The sequence below is a fragment of the Arachis ipaensis genome, chromosome B01, assembly GCF_000816755.2.
Source record: "Arachis ipaensis cultivar K30076 chromosome B01, Araip1.1, whole genome shotgun sequence".
Taxonomy (NCBI): Eukaryota; Viridiplantae; Streptophyta; class Magnoliopsida; order Fabales; family Fabaceae; genus Arachis; species Arachis ipaensis.
In genome coordinates, this window is record NC_029785.2 from 110,960,221 (window position 1) to 110,978,868 (window position 18,648).

Sequence of the window (18,648 nt, forward strand, 5' to 3'; positions counted from 1 at the left end):
ACGACATTTCAGTTAAGTCAATCTTAGTCAATGTTCAAAGTCGACGTTCAAAGTCAATCAATCAATGATCGAAGGTCTTCAAAGTCAATCAATAGTTAAGTCGACATAATAGAGAGTCGATATTTATCGATTTCAGATGAACATTAAGTGTGAAAAGAATAAGTGAAAGTGAGACGAGTTATTGTCTTGAGAGGTAAGAAAAGAGTTTAGAGTAAGAGTAGGGAAGAGAGGTAAAAGTAGTACGAAGAGATGATTCGAGTTAAGACAAGAATAGAAGACACACGGATTCCGTGAATATGGAAGTACCATAGTTTAAAAAACCATGGTATCGAAGACGTTTGTTAGTCTAGACCTAGAAACCGACTTCTAGCTATTTTTTGATACCGAGTCTTAAAGCAACGTTGAGGATAAAGGTATTTTAATCTACTTTTGTTAATGGACATCACCTTCCTATTTCGTCTCAGTTGTTAACTTCTTTTACTCCACATCCACCAAAAAGATTCAACAAATTAACTAAAATAATAACAATGTCATTAACTTAAAAAAATTAATGTCATTAACTTTATCTAATTCCACAGAAGAGAGATATGACATAATACAAGGTCCTGCACCTGCAGTACTTCAGAAACTGTCTCTTCTTCTCAGGAAATAAAGGACACGCGTGAGGCGTGACTTAATTGTGCCACGTAATTTCATCAGCTGATGAAGAATATGTTCTTCATCACCATAGAGTGAGAGATTAAAGATCATGGATCTTTTTTTGGTTTAAAAAAAGCCTAATAAATAACTCATAGCTACCTTGCATTGTAGCTCAATTTCAGTATGCGCTGCACTGTTTGTTTGCAGTGAAAAGATGCTTTAGCTGATTTTCGGCGAGGAAAGAAGCTTCTCCCTCTCTTCGTGGCTTAAAAGCCATTTTCTTTCATTTATTTATTTCTCCCTCTGCTTCGTTTTTCTTTCTTTCACACGATGAAAGAAGCTTCTCTCTCCCTTCGTGGTAAAGAGAAAGAACCTTCTGCCCTTCTCCCTTTCGTCAAATCAGCTTTTCAACAGTGCTTATATATCCTAGAGATGATAGGGTTTTTAAATTGTTATAGTTAAGAGCAAATGGGGAATCTTCTGTGTTGTGTGGTAGTTGAAGAATCAACGGTAGCTATAAAAGAAAGATTTGGAAAGTTTGAAGAAGTTCTCGAGCCAGGGTTGCATTGCATACCATGGGTGACCGGAGACCGGCTTGCCGGCCATCTCTCTCTCCGCCTGCAGCAGTTGGATGTTCGCTGTGAGACTAAGACAAAGGTTTTGCTCTTGTTTCATACTTTGGTTGTAACTAAATTATATTACAAAATTAATAAGGTCATACTTTTAACATCTTTACAATATTTTTTATTTTTATTTTAAATCCTTAATGAGCACTCTATATTAGATAGTCAAACTCTCTCCCAGGATAATTTTGTAGTTAATAAAAGTGTTTTTGTTAAATTATGCATAATAACATGTTGTTCTGTATAATTTTCTATTGAATTACACTTGATTGGTTTTGGCCTTTTTGTTTTGTTTTTGGCTTACAGGATAACGTCTTTGTCAATGTTGTTGCTTCTATTCAATATCGAGCCCTGGCAGACAAAGCCAGTGATGCTTTTTACAAACTTAGCAATACCAAGAGCCAAATTCAAGCCTATGTTTTTGATGGTATAAATAATAACACTATTATACACTAAGAAGCACATTGTGGTTAAGAAGATAAACTATAATCTATTGTGATATTGTGACATTGCTATTTTGATTGCAGTGATTAGGGCGAGTGTTCCAAAACTCAACTTAGATGATACTTTTGAGCAGAAAAATGATATTGCCAGAGCTGTGGAACAAGAACTTGAGAAGGTTTTGTAATTTTATTTAATTAGTATTTTACTGATATTGTAAAGTATGGACTGATGCAAATATGAATCTGATGATTTCATGGCTATAACAGGCTATGTCAGCTTATGGTTATGAAATTGTTCAAACATTGATTGTTGATATAGAGCCAGATGAGCATGTGAAGAGAGCTATGAACGAAATCAATGCTGGTATACCTTTCTGTTTTTCAATTCTTATTTTATTTTATTTAAGATAATGAGTTTTCTTACAGCATGCTTTTTTGTCATATAAAGTTTCTCTCTATGCCTAATACTATATGCTTGTTTATTCTGTCTTTGATCAGCTGCAAGATTGAGGGTGGCCGCGACTGAGAAAGCTGAGGCAGAGAAGATCTTGCAAATTAAGCGAGCCGAGGGCGAGGCAGAGTCTAAATACCTCTCCGGGCTGGGTATTGCGCGCCAACGCCAAGCCATTGTGGATGGTTTGAGAGACAGTGTTCTTGGATTCTCAGTTAATGTACCGGGGACAACTGCGAAAGATGTCATGGATATGGTCCTTGTCACCCAATATTTTGATACGATGAGAGAAATTGGTGCTGCCTCCAAGTCCTCTGCTGTGTTCATTCCACACGGACCTGGTGCGGTTCGTGATGTAGCTACACAGATTCGCGATGGACTTCTTCAGGCTTCTCATCATCAGACACATGAGTAGTTTGCATGGGAATATGGTGATGCAATATATATACCTATGATTTTCTTTTATGTGCAGTGTGCAATGTGATATAGTTTCATACTCAGTAACAACTAACAAGGTTCTGATTGGTGTTCAACCAGAATGTAACTAAATATATATAAAATGATGATATAAGGAATGATGCACTATCTAGTATCCATAAAATTAGGCTAATTGTTGAATTTAGTAGTATGCTACTTCACAATCAATTTTCTTTTGCACAAATGAAAAATGCTTCTGGTGGCCAATGCCTCTATTTAAATTACAGCTTTATCTAGCAAGTTATGTTACAATATTTTTTATTGCAACATGCATCTCAGTGTTCAATCTTTCATGAAGAAATATGAACCTGCCTCCCCCCTTTACAAGTAGTAGAATTATCAATTATCCAAAACCAAATAATAGAGAACAAACATGGAAGCTACTACAATTCTACCAATTCATCTAATTTTGACATATGAGAAAAGAAAGTGAACTCGTCTTCCTTAACAAGGAACAACCTCTCAATTGAATCCGAACTCATGTCCCTGGAAAATTATTAAGGTGTTAGAGCCAGAGAGACTCCAATTTTAGGAGCCTTATCATTTATGGATGTAAAATCCATTTCCCCAGCCATAGTTACAAAAAATCTCTGCAAGAAACCTTGTTGAATGAGCGCGCCAACCTTGCCAGTACTATCCAGCCGAGCTTTCACCAATGTGTCCGGTAAGAAAGCATGTTGAGCACCAATGGTAACACCAGTCTCGCTTTCCGAAAAGCTATGCCTCAGCTCTGCTGCAATAGCTGTCTTGGTCAGAGGATTCACTTCATGATAACATGAGGCTTTCACCTTGTCAAATTTGTCATTTCTGCATAACACAAATCTTCAGTTTGGCACAATAATTTGACACAATCTTCATTAGGCTTGTGAAGAAAGAAATAGAAGAATACTGAGGAGTAACGCTAGATAACCAACTTTTTAAAAATTATTTTGTTTATCTTAAATTCTAGACCCTGAATCATAAGTTGGTTTACTATGCTTTCTCTTTAGTAAAATCGCAACTGCAACCGCAATTTAAAACCATAGTTGGAATTGTAGGATAGCTTACAAGGTTAGGGAAGCAATAAGGAAGGCAGTGTTGAAGTTTAAGCCTGCATTAAATTTGTTGATTGTTCTTGATGCTATGTCGAAAGCGACATTGGCTCCAAGGGAGACAGTGCTTGTTCCTACAAGGCCTGAGATGTTTACAGCAGGGTCATATCCTCCATTTGAGTTTCCTACTAATCCAATACATCCAGTAACTCCACTGAAGTTGTTCAAGTATTGTAGTTCCACCTAAGAATCCATATAGTAAGATGCAATAAAATCAAAGAAAATAAAGATGATACTGATTAGTACATGGACAAATCAAAGGTAGTTTTTTCTTTTTACCTTTCCAGAATCAGGTATGGTACAGTTGAAAAGGCTCCTGAATCCAGGTACAATTTCTTCTACTGCATCAGATAAAATTATATGAATTGGTTTCCTCAGTGCAACTTAGTTAGATCCTAATAAATGAACAAATATTGATTAATTATTTACATTACCTTGACAAGAGAGGTCTACATTCCAGTCCATAAACTGGTAGTGAAAGTGAATTGGTGATTGATGAGCATAGTCCTTTTGAAGAACACCTACCACAAAAGTAAACAAAATATGAGTCACATTACTGCACCATATCAGGATTCATAAGATATTTCTTTTACAAAAAAAATATATATATACGATTTGACAAAACCTCTGGCCTTCTTCCCAATATCAAAATATATCCCCGGACACTTGCTCATTTTGCTAAAATTCTTTTGTTTTTATTTTTTTCTTTTTTCTCTTTTTCTTTTCTTCGGTGTGCGTGAGTGAGAGAGTGTTTCTTCACCTCTATGATTTATTGACCCAAGTATTTATTAGGATCAAATATTGTGGCAAAGGGAAGTTTCCTCTTGTACAAAAAAAAATAGACCCACCTGTGTTTAAATTCCTGTATAAAACGAAATTTCCATGAACCAATAGTGACTAATATTTCGTACAAAAAAAGACAATAACAAAATAGAGAGAGTAAGACTTAACCTTAGGTTATAGACAAACACTGATACTTCTGAACTCTGCCTCTTGTACATTTTCTATTGTCCTTAAATAGGGTTGTTATTTATGTTTCATACAACAAAAGAAATGGAAAATTTAACGGCTAACCATTATATTATTCAATGATTATTACTTTAAGGTTAAGCTGACTATATGGTTATTACTTTTTTTAGATATAATATTATATTATTTGGAAACAATTTGTCGTTGTTTAACTACTACTATGCTAAAATATTACTAAAATAATTAATTAGTTCTAATGAGCTTTATGATTGTTATGAATGGGACAAATCCTTAGGCATTACTCTGATTTTCTCTACCGTTGCGCTTGTTCTTAATCAGGGTACACAATAGCTCTCGTGTTAATGATTGAGTAACCTCGAAGTCATGGTTACTATGGTGTGAAGTTTGAACAATGCACTGCCACTGAAACGATATCACAAGAGAATGTCGCAATAACTTTCTCAAACAAAAATAAGTTCAATGCTTTGTCAATTCTTTTATGTGTGAGACACTGAGACCTAGATTACTGACACATTTAGTTTAGGATTTATGATAACTCTACCACTTTCTGATTTGGCATAGGTAATATATCCTGTTAATCTGTTATAATTAAAATCAATAATGAAGATATCATAATCAAGCTTGTAGTAATAAGTTCAAAAATTCTATTTAAATTTTCAAACAGTATTTAAATATTTTGTTTGTATTTTTTTTTTTTTTTTGATATACAAAGGAGCCAAAGGCCCAAATATTTTGTTACTTTGACCCAAAGTAAATTATGGTCACTCAGATGAAAATAATCAAAGACAATGAATGACTAGCCAATTATCAATACTGGGCAATAAAGGTTACTGTTTGGTGAAGCCCAAATTTGCCGAAGGGTTTTGCAATAAAGTTCCAATATAAGACCTAAAATGGTCCAATCCATGAAAAGAAAGAAAAAAACAAGCCTAAAAAGACGTCGTAAATTTCCTGGAAGTACCATACTACTGCAGCTTAATTTATTTTTTTACCAGTGCATGTGATGCATAAGTAGTTTAAGTAGACACATAAAATATACACTTAACATTTACTCAAATGTTGAGTAAATGTTAAGGACATATCACCAGGATCTTAGGGCTAGGGGTGTCCAACTTGTAATTGTCTTGTATGGGAGACAAAGATTTGCAACCTACTAAAATACTACTGCTAGCAATAAACAAATCTTGGAGCATGGCATCACTCTTGGTTCCTTGGACATCCACAACAGTCAATGCCCCTTTTCAAGCAAAAAAAAATAAAATACTAGTTTCCGCTGTCCACGCCTAGCCATAACCCAAGTTCGTGGTTCATAATCCTTATTTATTAACCTTTTTTAAATTATCAAATCAACGTCTTTTATTATCAATTTCATGGTTGATAATCCTAATATTGCCACACTTCCCCATATGTTTTATGTCATACAATATTACGGTATGAATTGGATTGCATTGCTCATTGCAATCCACACAAAAAATCATTGAGAAAATCTTGACAGCAAATACTCATGACTGGTTTCCACACTAGAGAGTAGAGAGAGTGGCACATACACAGTGTGCAGAGGCAGGGTACGTCTTTTTAGAAATTTGTGGCCCAAATTAAAAGCACGGCCACTATTGACTATACTCTCTCTAGGAACTTAATTAATTAATTTTTGTTTGAGGTTTATTATTAGAGTCATTGTAGTATCTCTATATTATAGTAGTTACAATAATTATAAAAATATTATTAAAATTAAAATAATATTTTTTATTATTTAATAATACTTTTAATATTATTAAAATATAAAAAAATATTTTTAATTTTAATAATACTTCGTAGTCACTCCATCCTCTGTAAACACGGACATACTTATGCCTCAAAAGCTGATGAATGCTGAGCCTTGGTTTGAATTTTAGGTTTACAATTTGCAGGTGTCATGTGGCTGTCTAAGCCTACGCTACGCTATGCAGTCATTCCCTTTACTTTTCCATTTGGATGTATTCGGATCAAGCCATACTATGCACTCCAAAGATTTCTACCTTTTTATTTCAACCCTAACAATTTAAAGTCAGAATTTGACAACATAGAAGCAAAGCCATGAAAAATCAATAACAATGATGTGTAAATTAAAATCACTAAGTAGCTAATTGAAATTACACATGTAACAATTTACTTTTAATTGAAGTTACATAACATGTGCCCTCATTAGAGTCTCCCCACCACTAATTAAGGCATGCAGCCAAAAAATTTCCGCACACTCTGCTCCCTCTTTTGTGCCTTTCTCTTATTTCGAGCATTGAATAGTACTACCATAGTTACTCCTACTCCTAGTACAAGTATTAAATCAATTTCATTACAGCAAAAAATAAATGATGACAGCCAGTAACTTTCCACTTCTTTTATCACTCCTCTTTGTTGAGCTTCACAACTTTTTCAACTCTAAAATAATAAAAAACAAATTTGTCACCCATCAATTCATCCCTATTCCAATATATATTAAATAAATGTTCGTCTCTAACAAAAAATGGTCACTTAATATAGAGAAATTAAAAAAATAATGAAAAACTATAATAAAACAGAAAAAGAAAAATTCTAGTCTGTTGAATTTGGATCATCTACATCAAGCGATCAGACAAGCTGGGAAGTCGCCGGAAAAAGTTCAAACTCGCCGGCGGCATGGGATCCCTGAACATTGGGTGTCTCAAAAAGTAAAAACCCAACGCCACCGCAACCATCTTGGGCGGCACCGTATACAGTATTATAGTAATAACAAGGCACACCCCAATGAACAGCTTTGTAGCCCGTGGGTCCCTCCAACTCACAAGGGCCTGAACCCTCTCCCCTTGGGTAGCAAAATCGCCCAAAACCGTTTGGACCCGGGCCGCAAGCATCCTCAACCGATCATAGCGAACCCGAATCACCTCTGCGGGCTTCGAACTCGGCATAGTATCAAATTCCTCGTCAAGCTCATCAGGGTCAACCGCTTCCGACTGGCTCAACCGGGTATCCATCCCGGCTGGTATCTTTGGTCTGAAGCGGTAATACCAAATTCCAATAAGAACCACGTATAAGAACCCGGTTGGGACAACCAAATCAGGGTACCAAACAAGAACCAAATACAAAACGTGAAGCAGAACCGTTGTTATTGGGTTCCTCCACCTTCTTATGTCATCTAACCATTTTGCAAGCCCAACGGCCCAAGCCAAAACCGCAACGATTCTGAACCAATTGGCCTTACTCTTCCTCATGCTCCATGCGTGCGAGTCTGCGTCAAGCATGTAACGTACTACCTCGTGCCCCAGCGGCGGCTCCGACCGCGCCAGCCACTGCGCTACCATCTTCGTTGCCGCACCTCGGAGGGCCTCCTGCTGCGCCACGCCAAGGGGGCGGAGGTAGTGCATTCTGGGGAGAAGAGGCTGCCCATAGACGGCACACGTGTCGGGCAACAATGATGGGCAGGCGAACCGGACGGCTAACTCGATTTCACCCATTTTCTTGAGCCCGCTTCGTGTGAGGACTAATAGTGGGTATGAGTTTGTGTAGATCCTGTTGCTCTCCAGCGTAGATACTCGTATGCGTACCTTCCCTATGCGGCAGTCTGGTTTGTCCTCCGCCACGTCAGCGAACATGCGCCAGTTGTCAAAGACTCCAATGGTTAGAACGGTACAGGGGTCGTAGACCTGCCACGTGTACTGTTCATTCCAACGTGGATCCAACGAGTCCGTTACGGTGCGGGTTCGGACCCACTTCTTGCCGTACTTGGCTACACAGTAAGCATCGGTCGAGCCCTTCCCTGGGCCCTTTGTTTTCATCGGAAGGAGGCCGCGGGCGCCGAGGATTCCCAGCTCCAAGATTCCGATCGGTGGTTTCCAGAGCTGCTTCGCAGTGGGGCGGAAATCGCTGCACACGTGAGCGGCCTCGTCGAGCACGTGATAACCACCTTCTAGGCAGAGACGGAGGTGAACTCGCCCGCAGTAGGATCCACCACCTCCACCTCCTTCTAAGGGGAACCATTTGGCAGGCACGTGGCGCTCGTCGATTCGCTGCTCGATTGATGTCAATGGAATCACGACGTGGCCTAAGAGTGCAGGTTCCTTGCTCGTCCGGTCTTCAACAAGGAGAATCATGGAATCTTCTAGAGGCTCACCGGCGACGAAGAGAAGATCCTCGTTCCAGTGGAACGACAGGCTATGGTGGTTCATGCTCCCTCGCCTTGTTCTACCTGACTGAAACCCTAACTGCACCTTCACTCTAACTTCTGGAGCCGTTAATGGTGGCAGATTTGGAGCAATGCTTAGGTCTTGAGCTTCGATTACAGTCACGCGCAGGTACCAAAGCTTTGGCGATTGGTATACCTTTGAGCGCGTGTGAGCCACGTATGGCGCATCTGAGATCCAAGCTTCAGCGAACGCATCGTCGGATTGAGTTCCAATCCAAACAGAAAGCTGAATGTCGCCGGAAACTCTTCCCGGAATCTGATCGGCGGCAACACCGTCTAGACGGTACCACTGCGGAGCAAGTGGGCTATCGGGAGGGTCACGAACTGGCACATCGGAGAGATCAAAGCAAACGCCGCCGAGGAAATTCTCCGACGGTGAGTCCCAAACTGAGATCTCCAATGTGGCGGTGTTAGCATCAGTTTTGTTGCAGCTCAAGGCAAAGACCTGATTCCACTCGGGCGAGTCGTTGGGTTCGTTGGGACGGTAACTCGCTGGTTTCGACTTCACATAGTGACTTGACGTTCGAACCTTAACGTACGGACCCTCGCTTGGTGCTAACCCTCGAGCTTTCACGATTCTGACGTACAAGTACTGCATTGGTTCCACCAGATCGTAAGGGTGAACACGTTCAGACTCAACACCGCCGTGTTGCTTCGTCGGAATAACCTTCGGAGAGTAATCGCCGGCGCCGTTTGGTTTCTTTAGAATTCTCATTCTCTCCCCTTTCACCGCCTGCATCCTCCTTACCTCCGCCGCTGCCGGGCCTACGGGAGGAGGATACTGCATCATCTCCGGCGGACCACCAGCACCAGCACCACCACCGCCAATCTCCGTCCCCGGTGGCAGATCGTGATGAACGTGAACAACTGGCGGCGGAGACTCCACCACCACCACACGCGGCGAGTGAGGCTGTGGTTCAGGAAAAGGCATACAATGTGGATGCATCTGCGGCGGTTCCATTGTTCCTGGACCTTCAAAAACCCTCCCTTCCTCCACAATCGTAACCCCATGGGGTCGCCCCCTCTCTTGCTCCTGCTCCGGCGGCGGTCCACCCTCTTCCGGCGGCGGAACCTGGGGCGGCCTATCATCCTCAGGCAACAACTCGTCATAGTAATAAATCTTGAGTCCGATTTCACCTCTTACCCAACTGAACACACTCTTCTTCTCCAAAGTGAAGTAAACAAGGCCTTCCTCCCCTCTCCTCGCGAACTGTGTTCCGTACAGCTTCACCCTTCCAAGGAAATGGTTCTTCTTCCCACTAGCGTTACCAAACTTTCTGTCGTTGTAGACCTCAACTTCGAGCTCTTCGAACTCCATGTTCTCCGGGTCGGAGACTATGAACTCCATGGGCTCGTTCCAAACCGGGTTCAGCTCCTTGAACCGGGTGGTGGTTCTTTTCCTCTGGCCGTCGAAGTCCGCAACCACGTAAGGGCTCGAACTACCTTGTCCATCTTTCGGAAGAAGGTTGCGAGCGTCAACAACCTCCACCACTACCCTCCTCACGGTTCTCGCCGCCTGCTGTAGCTGCTGATGCTGCTGCTGCTGAAGGTTTAATGGCGTCGTCATGGTCTCATCTTGTTGGCCTTGGAATGATGTATTTCTCTCTCTCACACAGAGAAAGACACTGTGGCCGTTGATGGCGGTAAGTGGTACTATTGTTTTGATGATGGGGTGTTTGGGTTTGGGGAAATGAAAATTGAAAACAAACAAAGGTTTGTTTTTGGTGTTATGGTGTGCCTTTTTTAATTTTTTTTTATTATTTTCTTTTTTTATTCTTGTTTTTAATATTTGGAATTTGGAATTTCGATTTTGGAGATGGTTGTGATGACAGTGGGCAGATTAAGATTCCATGCTCTCTCGCGAAGGTTTTTCTTTCCAACTTTTTTTCGTTCCTTCTTCTTTCTCTCTTCCTCCACTACATGTTCGTTATCCACCTCAGCTTTACTTCTTCTTAATGATTTTTTTTGAGAATATATGTTCTAGATTTGTTTATTGATATTTGTTTATCTTATTTTATTCCCTGACTTGTGAGAATGACCCAAGCACCTCCTTTTTTTCTATTCTTAATTCTTTGATCTCTCTTTTGCTGTTGCAACAAAATACCAATTGTGAAAAGTCTTTATTCTAAATTTCTATATCTAGGTTTAAGAGACATAAAACTGCTAAATCCACATGTGTACTTGTGATAATGATAATAACATTTCGTTTTACTTACATAAGTTGAATGATTAAACTTTCATACTATAGAATTGAATGTTGGATTTTTTTTTTCACTAAATATCTTCTATTGTTGCTGTATGCCAATATAATTTTTTCACACATAATTTTTTGTCTTAGCTTTCCCTTCAATGAGAAGTAGGTGATGCCTACTAGAGAAAAACTTTACTTTTGCTCTCTTTATCACCCTTTGAATCTCCTATTTGCAAAAATGCTATTAGCTTAGAAAATACAAAATAATGTTTTTAAGAGGAATCATAGATGTACAACAAGCCATATCCCCATGATTATTCAAAACATTTAAACTTTGTTTGAACATATTCATGTATATGAACATGGGCATGTAACCCTCCTTAGAAATAGGGCTACGTAGACAATAACCAAATCAATGGAAGCTAAAAGGGAAGGCACTTGATTCCGCGTCCCAACCGTGGGGCCTTCCCTTTTGTCAAAAAGCACCTACATTTTGAATAAAGTGCTAGGACAAAGCATCGTCTTTATCTCCCCTTTGGTTCCGTTATTCCTTCCCATGCATCGTTTGTCAACATCTAATAAGGTCTTAAGCACTGTCGTCTATCGCTTAAGCTAGTGTTCCTCCACCTCCCACAAGTTACCACTGCAACTTCCATATATCCCACTTGTGTTCAACAAGCTCTTGTGTTTTCAGCATTTCAAAATTGACCTATGATGTATTATAATAATATATAATGCTTGTCTTTCTTCTACTAATGTATAAGAGATTTGGAATGTTCGGGGAGTGATGCTATAACATTAATATATCTTAAGAAAGGCGGGAATATAAAGAAAATAGTTTATGGTATTAAGAGAGACCTAAACAGTTTAGGTTCTTCAAGCAAAGTGCCTCTCTTTTAACCTCGGGAAGGGATTTTTTTTTTTTTTTTTAATTTTCTCATATTCTATGAACACTCACAAGTTAGAAGATAGGACTGATGGCCATGACTCACAACTTTATAGCACAGATTCCAAAGAAGCTTCCCAATCCCGCATCACTATACTGAGGTCTTTTGATCTTTTCAAATTGGTGGAGTAGTTGCAGAATCTGATCCTGCTATAAGATAAAAGTAAATTTTGATATATGGTGGTTTCCGATGTGGCATAATTTGGATCAGGGTACTGGATCAGGTCAATGAAGATTGATGAGCACTATATTTTAGAGAATCATATGCAAAGGAGGTGTTGGAGAAGGAACTAATGAGAAGAAAGTTTCCTAGGAAATAACCTTATTTTGATTGTATACTGCTTAAGATTGTCTTGATTAGATGCACTTATTTATGCTATCTTTTGATTCTCCTTGTTAAAATGAGTTTGGATTTTTTCGGGTGACTAAATTAGTTTGGATTTGGTGTAAAATAGTGTTTAGATTTGAGCCGCAAAGTTGAAATACTTGGCATTGATATATTGCTATAAATTGGTGTTTAGATTTGAGCAGCAGCAATTTTGTGTTTCTTTCATCCATAAGTTAATGCCGGATAACTTGATACTGAATCAATGAATGAAAAATTGTGATGGAGATACAGAGCATACAGAGATGTGGCTTTGAACCTGTCCCAATTAACGCCACCAAAGTTTCCCCCATACTCATTCTATCCTTCTGACTGATAATGGATCATGACATAACTCCTGTTTGTAGATATTAACGTTGGAAATAAAGAAGAATAAAGGGGACATTATATTATTATTGTTTAAGTACATGATAGTGATACTTCATTTTATATTTTGATATAATATACAAATTAAGATCCATGACCTGAAGTAGTGGGTATATACATTAAGATGGTGCAGAGGATTGAAACTTGCGAGATATTAAAATCCCCAAGGAAAATGCTATAACAGCAGTTATAACAATTCCTTTGTTTTTCCTGAAAACCTCAACTACACTTCTTACCATAGGCTCATGCTCCCACTTCCTTAACATTCCTTCAGAAAACTCCCCAATTTGTGCATTCTCGTTTCTTTTTACTTCCTTCTCCCTGTTACTGTCTTCTTGGGTGCGATCTCTCCCCACATTATCATCAACAATGGGTTCTTGGCGTTCATGTTGTTCTTCTCTTTCAGCATTGCCATTTGCAGCTTGCTCTTGCCTTTTGTTTTCTTCTGCTCTTTCAACGGTTCCGTTTGCTGCTTTCACAGCCTCACTTTCTTTGCTCACTTTGGGGACAGTCACGTAAAGGATTCCAGCATCGAATCTTCCGGCTACTTTATCAGTATCGGAATCCACCGGCACCGGAAAGGTCAAATGAAATCGGACTCGTTTCCGCTCATTTGGGTGCCTTTCTCCTTTAACAATTATACGACCATAGCTATCAATCTGAAGTTTCACCTCTTCCTTCTTGAATTCTGAAGGGACAAGATAAAAAGTTAAAAGCCAAAAATGGAAAATTGAGCACCAGTTCTTTCTACAAGAAGTCTCATGAATGTAACTAAATGATTCTTACGTGAACAAATGAAGCAAGAAAACAAAAAAAAGGATATAACCAAGCACTTAAATAAAATAGATTCACTTTCTCTTATATGGAGTTTGTTTATTCTTCTACATTCATATTCATATATGCATATTCTATTTCTTCAATGTTCAAATGCATTTGGGGGTGTTTGGTGCAGTACCTGGAAGATCCACCAAGAGATAATGTCCTGCAGAATCCTCTGTCCAACCAGAACTGGGCACGATCTCTTCAACAACAGGACCTCGTGATGAGCTTGTTCTTGCTCCTGCTCCAACTCTTGCGCTGCTCCTTGTGCTTGCCATTCGCAATTATCAAACTATAATATGATTATGACTCTTCTTTAAATTTCAAGAATTTGATGTTCAGGAGCAACAAGTTTAGTAATGGTAATTTGAGACAATTTGTTTGGAACTTGCAGAAGCTATATATTTGACAATTTATGTTATATGAGATAAATTGCTTGCTGTGGCTACCATTTGCGTAGTTTCTTTCCCTGTTGATCAAGTTCATTGGGCGCCTTAATTAGCTTGCTTTGCTTGCTTAACATTAATGTTATTCCAAACTTAAGCTTCAGGAACCTGTGAATTTAGATAGGCACACTATTTGTAGCGTTGTAGCATATCATGTGCAAAGGCACACTATTCCTTGCTTTGCTTATTTCCAGGCTATACCCTCTTTCGGCGGAGTTTAGTTCATACTTCATAACACGCTAACTCATTTTTAAACCTTATATATTATGGTTCATATAATCCTTCTGAATCTTGTAATACCCAAATATGTAGTATAGTTTTAGAGGTAAATACCAAATCGGTACTCAAAAGATTCCGACGCTGACAAAATGGTACCTGATCTTTGTTATTGACAAAATGATCTCCGAAAAATTTTAAAATTTGACAAAAGTGACCAACCTTCAATTAAGTTACCTAGAGTTAAGGTTTAAAGATGACGTGTCAGTTAACAATTTTCATAATTTAAAAATTTACTATTTTTAATTTTTATAATTTTAAAAATACCCCAATTTTAATTTTTTAAAAAACCCTAATCTCTTTTTTCTAAAACTCTCATCTCTTCTTCTCAATCATCATCATTTTAAAAAAAAATCCTAATATCTTTTCTTTTTTTTTTACTGAAGAGACCTTAAAGTAAGACAGCTAAAAAAGATACATCAAATATTTTAGGCAAGATGCTTATGAAAATTGGGAGTGGGGACAAGTTGACAGCGAAAATCTAATTTCTTTTGGGGTGGATCAAGAGATTGAAGGTGAGTTGAACCACACTATCAAAGCATCATTTTTCTTGGATGATAATGGTAATGAAAATGCAAACATTCTGAGTGAAGAATTTATGAGATTTTGTTAGTTTTGCTGCTACTATTTTTGCTAAAAATCTCTTACTATACATATGTGAAACTGTTTTGATTGACGAAGAAGAAGGTGAAGAAGCGTTAAAGTGTTGGGGCTGAGTTTGAGAGAGATGTCACTTTTTGGACGGCGTTCTCTTCAGCCTTGGAAGTGGCGAAGCCGCTGCTGCTGCTGCTGTCATTTCTATAACCAACATAGTAGCATCACAATCACTAGGTCAAGAAAAAAAAGAGAAATAAAAAAGGGGATTGAGTCTTGAGAAGAAGAGGTTAGGTCTCGGATAAGCATCTTTGGTTAAAAGAGAGAAAAGAAGGAGGAAGGAGGAGGACGGCTCTGTTGTAGTAAGTCAGAGTCGGAGGTTGGTCGGAGGAAGAAAGAGGAGAAAGGTAGAGGCGGTGATGAACGAAAATGAAGAGGAATTTATTGGGGAAGAAGAAGAAAATTGGAGGAGGATGCTGAGGAAGAGGAAGAGACGAGGGTTTCAGAAGAAAGGGAATTATGATTTTAAAAAATTGAAATTTGAGTGTTTTTTAAATTTTAAAAATTAAAAGTGATAAATTTTGTAATTATGAAAATTGTTAACTGACACGTCATCCTTAAACCTTAACTCCAGGTAACTAATTGAAGGTTGGTCACTTTTGTCAAATTTTAAAATCTTTCGGAGATTATTTTGTCAATAACAAAAATCAGGTACTATTTTATCGGCGTCAAAATTTTTCGGGTACCGATTTAGTATTTACCTCTATAGTTTTACCATATATCTGGTTAATATTTTTTTATATTTTTATGATTAAACTATTATTTTTACCCACTAATATTTTTAAAACAAAGACATTTATTTATGAGAAAATAAACTCATTTTATGCCCAGAAAAAATAGACTTTGATGTATCCAAATTCTAAAAAGTTATATAAAATTCTTAAACTAACTCTCTTAATATAACTTATCTTACATCTAATTGAATGTATTTTCTTTTGTAACAAATGGGAAATTTGAAACATACGAACAACATCCCATCAGACAATCAAATGAGCATTTTTGTAAGTTTTTAGTTTTTTTTAACACGGTTACGGGTAATAATATTGTTGCTTTCGTGCTAAATATCGTCTCAATTGGCAAAAAAAATTACGTAATAATTTTAGGATAAAGGACAGATAGGTCCCTGAGCTTTTAATTCGTGGACATTTAATTTCCTCAGGAATGGAAAATACGAAACGATCCCTAACCTCTCAAAACGCCGTACAGATTAGTCCTTCCGTTCAATCTACTTTGCAACACGTTATAGATTCATATTACCTGGCGCTTATGTTGTGTAGCAATGAGTACGTGTCTCCAGGATGGTGTGAAAGGGACTGATGTGGTCGATTGGAGAAAGTAATGGGACGTTGTAATCATTTGGTACTAAGATGACGTCGTTTCGGACGTTTTGCAATGGTTCGTATGAGATATGCCAATGCTACCCATATCAGTCACAAAAAATTACAGGAAGCCCTAGCACTAACTTTTTCCTCCAAAAAATACAACGCTTCGTCTCCGTGTTGTCGTCGTTGCTATTCCGTGAAGCAGTTCCGTTGAAGCTTTGTGGTTATACTGCGTTTGCCGTGGAGAGCGGTAAGTACATTATTCAAATTTGTTGTGCTTATGCCCGAATTTGTTATCAATGTCGTGGGATGGGACTGATAGGGACTGTAAGTGATTGCCGTAGGTGATTAGTTGTGGGGTTAGTCATTTGTCAGGTATTGTTTAGAGAGGTTCTGGAGATTTTGATAATAAGGGTTGGTTTTGTGTTGTGTTGTGGATTGAAAATTTTTCAGATGGTTGATGTATTTGGTGTTCCTGTGTTTCATCATGGGGGTAACTTTTCAAGAGCACCTACCGGTGAGTTAGTATATCTGCATAGTCAAGTTGAGAAGTTTCCTCCGATGGACTTGGATTTTGTCAATTTCGGAGATTTGGTCACGATGTTCAAAGGACTGGGATATCAATCGTATAAGGAGGCTTACTGGTATGATCCAAAAAGTAAAGATATGGAGTCAGGGTTGCATGTACTGAAGGGGGATGCAGGGATCAACCAAATGCGACAGGTGGTGTACGAAATTGTGATCTCCAGGCTCGAACAAAAACAACAACTTCAAAAGACATATGCACTGTTCAATCATACATTCAGAAAACAAGAAGCATTGTCACCACATCAATATAATTAGGCTAAGTTCAAGGATAAATTCGAAACTCATGTACTTCTTGTTCTTTTGAATTAAAACATGTTTCTTTTAAGAGAGGTGATGGATTCACAGGACATTCATATCTTTAAGACAAAGTTACTAACTACTAATGATCATGTAATGAAGACACAAACATAGATAAGCACATAGAAAACGAAAAACAGAAGAAAGAAGAACAAGGAATATTGGTTTTGAATTTTGAAGGTAGGTGGAGTTTATGAGGTAGGTTTATTGGGAAGAGTGGGTGGATGTGAGTGGTGAAGAGTTGATGGGGAAGAGAGTTTGAGGTGATTGGTGAGGGGTTTTTAGGGAAGAGTGTTTTTGGGGTTGTGTGAAAGAGAGTGGTGAAAAGAAGTGAGTGGAGGTAGGTGGGGATCCTGTGGGGTCCACAGATCCTGAGTGGATCCTGTGGGGTCCACAGATCCTGAGGTGTTCAAGGATTTTACATCCCTGCACCATTAGGCATGTAAAAATGCCTTTGTACCCAACTCTGGGCGTTCAGCGCCAGGTTGGTGGCCATTTTGGGCGTTCAACGCCCATCTGTGTGCCATTTCTGGCGTTGAACGCCAGAACCATGCCTGTTCTGGCGTTCAGCGCCCAGAAGTTTCCCATTTTGGGCGTTCAGCGCCAGAACCATGCTCTGTTCTGGCGCTGAACGCCAGACAGATGCTCCTCCAGGGTGTGATTTTTCTTCTGCTGTTTTTGATTCTGTTTTCAATTTTTATATTTATTTTGTGACTCCACATGATCATGAACCTAAGAAAACACGAAAAAACAATAAAAATAATAATTAGATAAACATTGGGTTGCCTCCCAACAAGCGCTTCTTTAATGTCAATAGCTTGATATGACTCAAGACTCAAACAAGAAACAGAAAATATTTTTGATTTTTATGATTTTCTAATTTTTTTGGATTTTTATTTTATATTTTTCGAAAATAGTTTTGAAAAAAGAAAAATAAGGATTCCAAAATTTTTAATATGAATTCCAGGAATCTTGCCATGTTAGTCTAAAGCTTCAGTCCAGGAATTAGACATGGCTCACTAGCCAGCCAAGCTTTCAATGAAAGCTTCAGTCCAAAACACTAGACATGGCCAATGGCCAGCCAAGCTTTAGCATGTAGATCAGGAACAGTAGCAGGTGGATTAGCAACAACTAGCTTGCTCTTGATAACAAATTGCTGCCTCAGTCCAAATAATTTTAGACATGGCTTTACAGCCAGCCAGGCTTCACATGCTTCATGAAACACTAGAATTCATTCTTAAAAATTTTGAATAAATTTTTGAAAACATTTTAATTTTTTTCGAAAACAAGAGAAATTTTTTTGAAAATTTTTTGAAAGATTTTTGAAAAAGTTTTGAAAAATAAAATAAAAAGAAAATTACCTAATCTGAGCAACAAGATGAACCGTCAGTTGTCCAAACTCGAACAATCCCCACAACGGCGCCAAAAACTTGGTGTTGTTGCCGG

General features: G+C 38.4%; 4 protein-coding genes across 7 annotated transcripts; 1 reads left to right on the forward strand and 3 right to left on the reverse strand.

The window, feature by feature from the left end:
* LOC107633521 (hypersensitive-induced reaction 1 protein) lies at positions 658–2,840 on the forward strand. Its single transcript, XM_016337139.2, has 5 exons — positions 658–1,296; positions 1,569–1,689; positions 1,790–1,881; positions 1,973–2,069; positions 2,204–2,840. The coding sequence occupies exons 1-5, from the start codon at positions 1,108–1,110 to the stop codon at positions 2,569–2,571; spliced, it is 867 nt and encodes a 288-aa protein (XP_016192625.1). The 5' UTR covers positions 658–1,107; the 3' UTR covers positions 2,572–2,840.
* LOC107633530 (mitochondrial outer membrane protein porin of 36 kDa) lies at positions 2,749–4,716 on the reverse strand. Of its 4 annotated transcripts, XM_021123507.1 has the most exons (6): positions 4,676–4,707; positions 4,485–4,586; positions 4,159–4,245; positions 4,004–4,065; positions 3,681–3,907; positions 2,749–3,440 (listed from the first exon to the last, which is right to left on the reverse strand). In XM_021123507.1, the coding sequence occupies exons 3-6, from the start codon at positions 4,187–4,189 to the stop codon at positions 3,131–3,133; spliced, it is 630 nt and encodes a 209-aa protein (XP_020979166.1). In that variant the 5' UTR covers positions 4,190–4,245; positions 4,485–4,586; positions 4,676–4,707; the 3' UTR covers positions 2,749–3,130. The 4 variants fall into 4 exon arrangements, with proteins under 4 accessions (XP_020979166.1, XP_020979161.1, XP_016192634.1 ...); XM_021123502.1 differs by lacking the exon at positions 4,485–4,586 and having other exon boundaries at positions 4,676–4,716; XM_016337148.2 differs by lacking the exon at positions 4,676–4,707 and having other exon boundaries at positions 4,350–4,485.
* On the reverse strand, positions 6,820–10,834 carry LOC107633503 (protein QUIRKY). Its single transcript, XM_016337125.2, has one exon. It carries the CDS (start codon positions 10,477–10,479, stop codon positions 7,309–7,311), a length of 3,171 nt encoding a protein of 1,056 aa, XP_016192611.1. The 5' UTR covers positions 10,480–10,834; the 3' UTR covers positions 6,820–7,308.
* LOC107633513 lies at positions 12,008–14,274 on the reverse strand. Its single transcript, XM_016337132.2, has 2 exons — positions 13,756–14,274; positions 12,008–13,488 (listed from the first exon to the last, which is right to left on the reverse strand). Exons 1-2 carry the CDS (start codon positions 13,895–13,897, stop codon positions 12,920–12,922), a joined length of 711 nt encoding a protein of 236 aa, XP_016192618.1. The 5' UTR covers positions 13,898–14,274; the 3' UTR covers positions 12,008–12,919.

What these genes read in the sequence shown, in the direction of transcription:
- LOC107633521 (XM_016337139.2), top strand. Translation starts at nt 1,108, where the DNA reads ATGGGGAATCTTCTGTGTTGTGTGGTAGTTGAAGAATCAACGGTAGCT. An exon ending in TGGAACAAGAACTTGAGAAG is followed by an intron (nt 1,882 to 1,972) that starts GTTTTGTAATTT and finishes TGGCTATAACAG; the next exon opens with GCTATGTCAGCTTATGGTTA. An exon ending in TATGAACGAAATCAATGCTG is followed by an intron (nt 2,070 to 2,203) that starts GTATACCTTTCT and finishes GTCTTTGATCAG; the next exon opens with CTGCAAGATTGAGGGTGGCC.
- LOC107633530 (XM_016337148.2), bottom strand. Translation starts at nt 4,398, where the DNA reads ATGAGCAAGTGTCCGGGGATATATTTTGATATTGGGAAGAAGGCCAGA. An exon ending in TATTGGGAAGAAGGCCAGAG is followed by an intron (nt 4,246 to 4,349) that starts GTTTTGTCAAAT and finishes CTTTTGTGGTAG; the next exon opens with GTGTTCTTCAAAAGGACTAT. An exon ending in CTTATTGCTTCCCTAACCTT is followed by an intron (nt 3,441 to 3,680) that starts GTAAGCTATCCT and finishes TGTGTTATGCAG; the next exon opens with AAATGACAAATTTGACAAGG.
- LOC107633503 (XM_016337125.2), bottom strand. Translation starts at nt 10,479, where the DNA reads ATGACGACGCCATTAAACCTTCAGCAGCAGCAGCATCAGCAGCTACAG.
- LOC107633513 (XM_016337132.2), bottom strand. Translation starts at nt 13,897, where the DNA reads ATGGCAAGCACAAGGAGCAGCGCAAGAGTTGGAGCAGGAGCAAGAACA. An exon ending in TCTCTTGGTGGATCTTCCAG is followed by an intron (nt 13,489 to 13,755) that starts GTACTGCACCAA and finishes TTGTCCCTTCAG; the next exon opens with AATTCAAGAAGGAAGAGGTG.